Genomic DNA, 10,605 nt, shown 5'->3' on the forward strand with positions numbered 1-10,605 from the left:
GGTGCATAAACAAGCTCCAGTTAGTCCAGAATGCACACATCACTCCTATCTTATCCACACTGCATTGGCTCCCAATCAAATTTTGCATTGATTATGAAATACTATTTTTGAACTATAAAGCACTGAATATTCTCGCACTGCAGTACCTGAGAAAACTTCTGGTCTTTTATGATCAGCCACACCTACTTCGTTCATGGGCATAGAGTGTTGTGGTGAACTGAGATGTTTGGATGCTGTCGCCCCCCCTCTGTTGAGCTACACATGCTACTCCTGAGATATCAGTGATCCTGATCCCTTCTGCTCTCCGGACCTGCCTGATCCTGATGCCCTACTGCTGGTTGGAGTTCTCATCACCTGAAAACCACTCGCTGCTGCTGAGGATGGCCCCGCATGGACAGTCTAAAGATCACCATGAGATTACTGTGGATGGTACCACTTAGAAACAATGAAGATGGCTTTGGACTGCAATTGATACAAACAGTTTTGCTATGATGGCTTAGGACTACAATTGCTATGATAGCTTTAGGACTGCAATTTGCCACGAACGGTTTTGCACTCAAGTTTCCATCAGTAAACAGTTGATAACTTCAACAAAATAGACTTCATTTGAAACCTATAATGAATTTCCTGGTTACACAATTGCACTTTTTGACCATGTTTTGCACTCAAGTTTCAAGGGAATTATTTATAGTTGCACTATAAGTTGTCACTCAGATGAGGATGAGTTCCCTTTTGAATCTGGTTCCTCTCAAGCTTTCTTCCTCATATCATCTCAGCAAGTTTTTCCTTCCCACCTCTGTCTTGCTCATTAGGGATAAATTTATAATTTGAAATTTATATCCTGAATTTATATATCTCTGTAAAGCTGCTTTGTGACAATGTCCATTGTTAAAAGTGCTATTGTAGCTACTCATGGCTGCGGTGAGCCAATCACAGACACATGGAAGGCAGGAGTGATGGGAAAAAAGTGCTCTTTTATTTATTCCTTGGGTGTGGTGAAGATGGGAAAGGTGATGCTGGAAGGGTGCGGTGCTTCTTGGGCTGAAGTACCCAAGAAGCTTCTTGGGCTGCTGGGCTGCAGACTGTTATATATATATAAGTATAGCTCTATACACTTGAGAATGCATCCTGCTACTTTTATCAGCAGTTACATCATCACCAGTGACCCAGTTCCACTGGCAGCCATACATGTCCTAACACTTCCTACACATGTTTGACGGATGATGTGGTATGCTTTGGATCATGAGCCCTTCCTTTCCTTTTCTATACTCTTCTCTTCCCACCGTTCTGGTACAAGTTAATCTTGCATCAGAACTGATCAGCCTTTTTTTTTTTGAGGTTTTTTAACAAAGTCTAATCTGGCCTTTCTGTTCTTGAGTGTTACCAGTGGTTTGCATTTTGATGAGGTAAACTGTCTGTATTTACATTCATGATGGCATCTCTAGATTGTAGACTTTGACAATGATAGGCCTACCTCCTCCAGAGTGTTCCTGACTTGGCTAGATGTTGTGGGGTTTTGCTTCAACAAGGAAAGAATTCTGCGATCATTCACTTTAGTTGCCTTCCGTGGTGTTGCTGAGCCTTTTGGTGTTGCTGAGCTCGCCAGTGCATTCCTTTTTTTTTAAAAAAATTACCAAATTGTTGATTTGGCAACTCTTAAATTTTCTGGTATCTCTCTGATGGGTCTGTTTTGTTTTTTCAGCCTAAAGGTGGCCTCCTTCACTTGCATTGATGCCTTTTTGGACCACATAGTAAGAGTTCCCATGAACAGCTACCAAATTCAACACTTGGAATCAGCTCCAGACCTTTTATCTCCTTAATCTGTCATGAAATAACAAGGATACAAGCCACTACTGGCCATGAAACTGCTTATCACTCAATTGTCCACTTACTTTTGAGCCTGTGAAAATGGAGGGACTATGTAATGAGTCCTAAACGGTTAATGCAATACTTTTGTTAATCCCTTGAATTAAAACTGAAAGTTTACACTTCAATCACATCTTGATTGTTTCATTTCAGATCCATTTTGGTAGTGTACAGAGGCAGAATTATTAAACTTGTGTCACTGTCCAAATACTTATGGACCTGACTGTATTATAATAGCCTAATTACAATCATTCAGAGATTCCAAGACATTTAGGCCTATACTTTAATTATTAGAAATAGTAAGATTCTAAATGAGAATTACATGAAATTATAAGATTTCCTGTACAATTTTGTAAAAATACATTTACAAAAATATTCACAATTATGAATTAACTCAACAACACATGCAACTTTTCTTATATAACTTCACAAAGGAGTTATATGGACTAAAAGGTGTACACAGTACTAAACAGCCAGCAAATATAATTTATAGCCATAACTTTCTTCTCTATGTATACAAATATTTCAGAAGTGGAGGTTTTATTAAAAGTATAATGTACTTTATTATATTACATAACTAAACACAACAACAGTGTACTATATTAGATTACATAACTAAACACTACATTCAGTACTGGAATACTTAACACAGAAACATGTGGGTGGAAAGAAAGGCCATGCTGCCAGCCCAGCAGAGCTCTGGAACGCACCAGAAATCTATGAGAAGCAGGGGTCAAAGTCTAGGGTTTCCATTGATCATGAGGTGGAGACAGATGCTAGGTCCCGAAGAATAGGTGACTAGGCTGATCTAATTTCCGCATCTAGACAGCGTGTTCCGGAGCCGGAGGTACGCAACAGGAACCAACATCATAAATGTCTGTCATCACTTCACTTGGTTATTGGGTCTCAATTCAGCAAAGGGCACATCCATTAAAGACAGAAGACTCATTCCATCTTCACTATATGCTGCCTTTTATTATCCTTTTTTTTCCCCAGTCATCCCCCACTCGTCCCAAAAATTACAAAGAAAGCTTTAGTAACTCCAGACCGGGCAATCTATGCAAACTCTTTAATATCTGTAAACATCTAAAAATACACAGATATGAAAAGTTAGATAGTTAGTACTTAGTAGATTAGCTCTTAGAAAGACTAATGCTAAAGTACGAAATGCCTTAAGATCTTCTTGCTCTAGTGATGGTCTATGTGTTATCTGTGGTAGTTTCCCTTAGTGATTATGGTTGTGCATAAAGCATGTCCATCTTACAACCTATAATATAGGCATTTGCTCTTATTGGCTGCATCAGTGTCAGTTTTGTACAGAATTTTCCTGTGGAGGTATATTACACATAGGCATTCCTCCCAAACTGCCTCACAGAGTAGCCTTGATCTGCTGCATCTTTTTCAGAACTTGCAGGACTGTTGGCATTTTTGCTTCGAGTTGTCATGAAAGAGTTGACTCCGGTGTAAGTGTATTCTCTTTAAATGTGGAAAAAGAGTGATCAATTACTATCTGTAACATAGACTCGTAAAATAATAAGTTGAAAGAAACTCATTATGTTAATATCTCATATTTAATTAACAATATTTTAATATTTGAGATAAATAGTTATATACCTCATGCTGAAGCCCTCTGACATTGAGAAGCAGAAGATACTGCCCCCCAGAAAGCAAAGGATAGCTCCTGCCCATCCAATAAACAGTGCAGCCCCCAGCTCAAACCTGGAGAGATAATAAGAATTAGGCTGCTATAATCGGATTTTGTTTATAATAATTCTTCAAAGTTAAATTGCTTTGCTGCAGTTACTTACTTTTGTGCCACAAATAATGGGTCAAAAAACTCAGAGGTTATTCTGTGAGCATATAGTGAACATGTTGCCAATGAACAGACACCTGTAGAGAAAAAGACAGTGAGCGTTAGGCCCAAACTTCTATTTTGTTCTATTTTCCCTTCCTATATAGCAAGTTACAACACACCCCTTAGATCATGCATTATTAATGTTACTCAATATAAATCTGGTAGAGATTCTTCAGTAGAGTATTCAGTTATACTGAATGCTTCGTTGGGAATTGATAGTGCCAAATAAATCATTTTTATATTAAATATTATTTTATTAAATTATTATAATTCTTATTTAGTCACACATTAAAACCTATGGTTTACACATCGCTCTTGGTAGTTATACAACAACGTAGATGAATTCTCGAATCAAGAGAATATAACAGCATGGCTCTGATAGAAGTTCGAACTATAACATATATTATAGATATATTAACTATATTATAGATATACTATTCTATTAAATAACATATATTAATGCATTAGTTTGTGTATGTTATCCTTTCTATAGTAACAGCTCATACACAGGGTTTGTACAGCAGATGCTCCACATACTGTAATCTAAAGACAGACTTCAAGAGAGAGTAAAAAGCGAGGCTGGAGAGGGAACTACTGTTTATAGCTGCTATAACATAAGTAAGAACATGAACTAACTTGTGTGATATGACATTCATTAATAAACTAACAATTTTAATAGCTGGCAAGTCTCTGTGGTATAAGCAGAATAACATACTTTGTTCTGTGTCGTTATTCAAAAGTTATCCACTTAAGGATGGTAATGGCACACAACCCCGGCATGAATTATTTTTTATTATTTTCAAATAACGGCACGGTCTGTTGTGTATTATTTCGTACTAACAACAAAATGACCACTGGGTGGCAGCTAGAGATATGTATAAACAAATAAAACAAACCATGGCTGAGTCATGGCATGCACACTATCAGAAAATAAGACCCCTTAAAGATTCAATGGAAAACCATGCAAAAGAGTAATATTGACTGCTTACTTCACTTTGAAAGTACAACCATCTTCCGCAAATTACAGGTTGAAAGTAAATTATTAATTTAAAAAAAATTTAGGTAAATCATTTGAATATGCTCAATGTCTTCATGCCATTAGTATGGATGCTAGTTCACCACAGGTTATTTGTTATTTCTATGTTCATTTGGTAATTCTATGCTAAAAAAAATTTTAAAAAAAAATATATATATATATACCCCGACCCTATTACTCAATTAAGAGCAAAATGCAACCATTGTTAGCAAAGAAAATTAGATACTGTTGCCTGAAATGGGTTAACACATTTTTGAATGGTTAAATGCAGGTTTTATTAGTTTCATTGTTTTAAAAAATGTTTCATTTTTAAAGGTTACACAGAGTAAATAACACCCCAATCATGGAATAACCCAAAATCTCATAACTCGGAATTTCCGACCTCTAACTAGGAAAAACCCTCAACTTAGAAATCCTACTCAGAATATTGGGAAACCCAGAGTTAAGTTAAATGATGTCATATCAACAGAAGTGCAGGAAGGGGCATCACACTTTTACATTCATTTGCTAGCTCCTCTACTAAAAGAACTTGAATGTATCCTCTTTCTGAGCTGAATGGAATACAACCCTTAATGAATCCTTGAAGATATAGTTCCCCAAAAACTACAATAATAATTTACTGTACTGTGCAATAATTATGAAATTAACTATGCAATGTAGAATAAGTCCCACTTTACATTTGATTTTATATAATGCAATGTGTTCATTGCAAATTAATTATCACGAACCTTGAATTTCAACAAATGCAAATTTCTCATTCCACTTATATTATTTATAAATAATTATTATTTTAACCTTTTTATCTCTACATTTTGTAGGTCACACTAATCTTTTGTCCTTGAGCTGTCTTATTCAAATTTATGATGTAAATTACACTGAACATCATTTTGCAGATTAATCTTAAGTGTTGTGTTAGATGAAAGTTTCTGCTAGTGACAATGTAAATGTATATTATCTAATATAGTCTAATATTGTTGAGGAATAGGTTCCTGACCCCGGGTCTACTGACTGCAGTAAGTAGAACAGTAGTATAAAGGTAGTAGAGGTCTAGACAATTACCAGTGAGGATAAAATGTAGTCCAGAGAAGCAGGTAATCCTGGCCTTGGTAGTCTCAGAGCCACCTATCTTTGTGCATTTCATTCCAACTAGGGCCAGAATGGCCCCAAAGAAACCCAGGCACACTGCAGAGATCATCAACCCACGACACACCTGTATATAAGCTGAAAAACCAGGACAACAGGACAACAGATGCTTGAATTCACTAAGATTTTCAATGTACATCTTAAAACCAAACTAATGGCTGATCAATAATATAAAGTAGGTCAGAGGTGCCAGTCAGCCTCACAGATTTTTTAATGAAATGATGATCAAGGGTTATAAACTGACTGGTAGAGAGTAAGAAAAAATGAGGTATTTAGAAACTGCTATACTATATGGTCAAAAGTATGTGGACAACTGACCATCACACACCCATATGTGCGCCGTCCCCAAACTGTTGCAACAAAGTGGGAAGCACAGAAATTTCTAGAATGTCTTTGAATGCTAGCATTACCATTTCCCTTCACAGGAATTAAGGGGCCTAGCACAAACCTGTTAGAGCATGAAAATTCCCCTGGTTTGCCAGGGTCGGTGTGGAAGAACTCAGGTGGCCTGCACAGGGACCTCTCCTCAACCCCACCTTTGGGATAAATTGGAATACCAGTGTGCCCCAGGCCTTCTCGCTCAATATCACTAATGCTAATCTTGTGGCTGAATGGGCAAATCCCCTCAGCCAGGCTCCAGGACTAGTAGAAAGCCTTCCCAGAAGAGTAGAGGTTATTATAACAGCAAAGGGGTGATTATATCTGGAAAAGGATGTTCAAAAAGCATATAAACATATGACAGTGATGGTCAGGTTTCCACAAACTTTTGGCCATATATTGTATCTTAATGCATATCAGCATGTCTTCCCAGACTGAGATTAAGAGTTTGTAATGTTTATTACTCTACTTACCCATGTTGCCCATTTATTGAATGCAGTTCTTATCAAAGCTAACTGATCTTGTACCAATTCCAGAAATTGTACTTCTGTGTGTCAGCACCACAGACTGGAAAGTCCTTCATGTTCTAATCTAGTGTTAGGGTTACTTTAAGTGCATTTGGCACAATTTAGCCTTGGCACAGTGATGACCCTTTCTAAATGATGCATTAAGCTATTTGGCCCTGGTTATTTTGCTGGGAGAGGACATTACTCAAGCCAAAACCACATTAGAGCTATCTGATACTTCGCTTCTCTTTTTCATTAACAAATGTTGTCATCTACTCTTCCTGAGAGGAAAACTCCACAAAATTAAATCCAGTTTCTCAAGAGGTTAACATCTCTACTACAAGACTGTATAAGCAAACATAAATCTAAAGTCATTTTAATTTACCCACATTACTATAAACTCACTACAAAATCGTTTTACCTAGTAGAGAAAAGGAAGGCCATTAAAGGAGGAAATAACAAACCATCTAAAGCCAGCATGGAAGGGAAGTCCTTGCAGTTGGAGATTCCAGTCGAATCTGTCACACATGTCTTCCAGAGATTGGACCAAAAGGTTGCTGTAGTGATTACGGTTCCATCTACGGAGGACACTTTCCAGTAGTCAGTGGGCAGTGTGGAGGAGATCAGAACCCAGCCTGATATGCTAAGTAGCAAAGCAACAATCTCCGTAACCATTTTCCCCATAGTTTTCCCAGCCTGAAGAGCTCAAATATGAACAAAGCCAGATCACTTGAAGTTAGCAGTCAGCAATTCGATAGTGCCAGTCGAAAGTTATTATAGGAAGCAGTAGTCAGGAATGGTTATGGTCACTACATGGCAGGATAGCAGTGTTTCCAGTATGTGGTTCAGGAGGATGCGTTGTGGACTGGAGTTGTCTAGCACTGGGTCCCCTTTTGGTTGCATTATATACAACAGGGAGGGCTTTGTTCTCAAACCTTTTCAACAACTGACCAATAGCCTTTTTATCCACATTAACCATCCATTTCACCACAACACAGTCTCTCACACACACACATACACACACACATATCACTCCGCAAGAATGATTTGAGGAGGAAGGGTAAGCCATGAAAGGTCAACAGATGAGTACATTAGAGGTGGATGTTATTGGAAGGGCCTGAAATGTCTGTGCTTGCAGTGGATATTGAAAAAAAAATGAATCTTTATATAACAATATTTGAAACACGTATTACAAAAAGAATTGTAGATGCTAAATTTGGAGCAATGCAAAACTTTGCGTCTTCTTGTGAAAGCAGTTAGAGGTTAGATTTCTATCTATTGGTAATAATATCAAAAGTGTTCCAACTCCGCCACTGTGATTTCTTAATCAAAATAGTGTAGCAAGAGTGTAAATGCTTCTTTATTTGGACGTTTATATTTATTAGCAATTAATATCTTCTGCTCTGATACCAGTGTAAAATACCAGTGCAAAATATCAACAAATTCATTCAAGTTAATGATATCCTTTCCTGCATGGTATGGTGGTGCAGTGGGTAGCAGCATCACAGCTCCAGGGTCCTTGGTTCGATCTTCTCCTCATGCTGGTTTTCTAATAGATTCGCTGGATTCCTCCCAGCTTCCTCCCAAGGCATGGTGGCAGGTGGATTGGCTACTCTACATGTGTGTGTGTGTGTGATGCCTTGCTATAGACTGGCGTTCCATCCATGTGTTCCTGCCTTGCACCTGAGTTTCCTTGGAGATGCATCCCCATGCCAAGATCCCTGGAGAATTCTAAGATTACACTATCTGACACTGCATACAACCCCTGGATAGTTCTGGACAACCAACTATTCTTCTCACCTCACAGTGCTAACCCTAAATTGGTCATGCAGCTTTCTCCTTCAGAACATCAGGACGACCTGGCCATTTCTATCCATTCCGCTTATTGTTGAGTTCCTTCTCATCACAAGACTGGACTATAGCAGTCTTCCTCTAGCTGCCCCAATTAGATTTAAAACACAGATGCTTGCCTACAAAGCCAAAAGTGGGCCATCCCCACCTACCTGGTACTTATCGCACAAGTTTTTTTTTTTTTTGTGATAGAGGCCACAAAGCACTTCTGTAAGTTGCTCTAGATAAGGGTATATGCTAAATAATGTAAATGCAAATCTAAATTTACTTTTTCAGTCTACAGAGTGGCTTTAAGCCCTCTTAGAGCAACAGAAATTCATAAAGCAGTAAAAAAAAAAAAAAAAACAAGAATACAATAAAATACATCACACAAATACACTGGTAATATGTGTGTACTTACAGCTATATTAAATTTCATTTTATTTCTATCACACTTTCAAAAAAAAAGCAGATGAAATGAGGACAGAACCAGACTCAAAAGGGAACCCATCCTCATCTGGGTGACACACTATATAGTTATTTTAGGGAAAGTGACACTACTAATGTTCTAATTGTGCATGGTTGCTAACCGCCACTGAATATCAGTAAAACTCAAAGTTAGTGATGTTATGGGGATCAGATTGCATCCCTTGAGAAGTGTCGCTTTCGGAACAAGTCGCATTTGCTCTGATCTGCTTAATAAATAATCTGTTTGGAAAATAAATGTTTGCAAAATGTAAGCATGTACATAGATATAACAAGGCTACACCCCTGATAGAATTTTGTGATGCAAAAAAATGAAACCACAATAAATCATGTCAGATGTTTTTACACCTTTAATTTAATACAACAACCAACAAAATTCAAGGGAAAAGCAAATAGAAATGTTTTAGAGAAAAAAGAAAAAGAAAAGCTTACATTAACATGGTTGCACAAGTGTGCACAACCCTTAATTAATACTTTAACATACTTAACTAATACTTTAAACTTAACTAATACTAATCTCAGGTTAAAAGTCTACCAAATCATGATTTGGCAATTTTATTCTGTTCTTCCTTGCAAAAATGCTCCCTATCTATTAAATTGTGAGGGGATCTCTTGTGCACAGCTCTCTTCAAGTCATTCCACAAGTTTTCAATTTAGATCTGTCTCTGACTGGGCCATTCCAAAACATCGATCTTCTTCTAAAGCCATTCGTTTGTTGATTTGAATTTGTGCTTTGGGTCATTTTCATGTTGGAAGATACATTTTTTTTTTCCTTCAGCTGTCTAACAGAAGTGTTCTTTGGGTGATCTACTTTTTTGTGCCAAACAAATCTTGGTCTCATCAGACCATAACACATTTTGCCACATGGTTTTGGTGATTGAGGTGGGCTTGGATGCCTTTTTAGGTGAGAAAGGGTTATAAAAAATATAAAAGGGCGTGCAGACTTATGCAACCAAGTTATTGTAAGATTTTTCTTTTTCAATTGAATGTTGTTGGTTGCTAAATCATATCTTGGTTTAATTTTTACATCATAAAAACCTGCAATTTTAACAGCGGTGTGTAGACTTTGTACAGAAGTTGACATTTCATGTTTTGTTCTGTGTTCTGTCTTATTTGTTGGATACAACCTACTTGAAGATAACTGATTCCATGTTATTTGTATTCATGAGATGTGTTAACCAAGGTTAAGGTTAATTTAAAGAAAACCTTTTTTTACTGATGATAACCAGTTTTTTAGAATGTTCACAAAAATACATAAATTTTATCCTATTGTTCATAAAGTGAAAGTGAAAAAATGGTTTCAGTTACTGCATTTAAAATTAACACATTTAAACCACTGAAAAACTCAGCATCCTGACAAATTTACATTGACATTTGCGGTATTTGGAAGATGCCCTTGTCCAGAGAGACTTGAAGATGTGCTTTGAAGTCTCAATCAATAAAAACATTATCATGTTGGTTCACTAAGTCAGCTTGGAAAGTGTTGATGAACTTGAGCGAAGTGA

General features: G+C 37.1%; 1 protein-coding gene across 1 annotated transcript; it reads right to left on the minus strand.

The window, feature by feature from the left end:
- Positions 1–2,409: 2,409 nt before the first annotated feature.
- cldn10a (claudin 10a) lies at positions 2,410–7,649 on the minus strand. The gene is made up of 5 exons (XM_026945639.3): positions 7,249–7,649; positions 5,817–5,978; positions 3,675–3,756; positions 3,481–3,585; positions 2,410–3,342 (listed from the first exon to the last, which is right to left on the minus strand). The coding sequence occupies exons 1-5, from the start codon at positions 7,466–7,468 to the stop codon at positions 3,207–3,209; spliced, it is 705 nt and encodes a 234-aa protein (XP_026801440.2). The 5' UTR covers positions 7,469–7,649; the 3' UTR covers positions 2,410–3,206.
- Positions 7,650–10,605: the final 2,956 nt, after the last annotated feature.

Source organism: Pangasianodon hypophthalmus, chromosome 2 (assembly GCF_027358585.1).
Source record: "Pangasianodon hypophthalmus isolate fPanHyp1 chromosome 2, fPanHyp1.pri, whole genome shotgun sequence".
Classification (NCBI taxonomy): Eukaryota; Metazoa; Chordata; class Actinopteri; order Siluriformes; family Pangasiidae; genus Pangasianodon; species Pangasianodon hypophthalmus.

Excerpts from the sequence above, each read along its gene's own strand:
- cldn10a (XM_026945639.3), bottom strand. The coding sequence starts at position 7,468 with ATGGGGAAAATGGTTACGGAGATTGTTGCTTTGCTACTTAGCATATCA. Across the intron at positions 3,586-3,674 it reads CCATTATTTGTGGCACAAAA|GTTTGAGCTGGGGGCTGCAC; the intron begins GTAAGTAACTGC and ends TTATCTCTCCAG. Across the intron at positions 3,343-3,480 it reads TCAGAGGGCTTCAGCATGAG|AGAATACACTTACACCGGAG; the intron begins GTATATAACTAT and ends CCACATTTAAAG.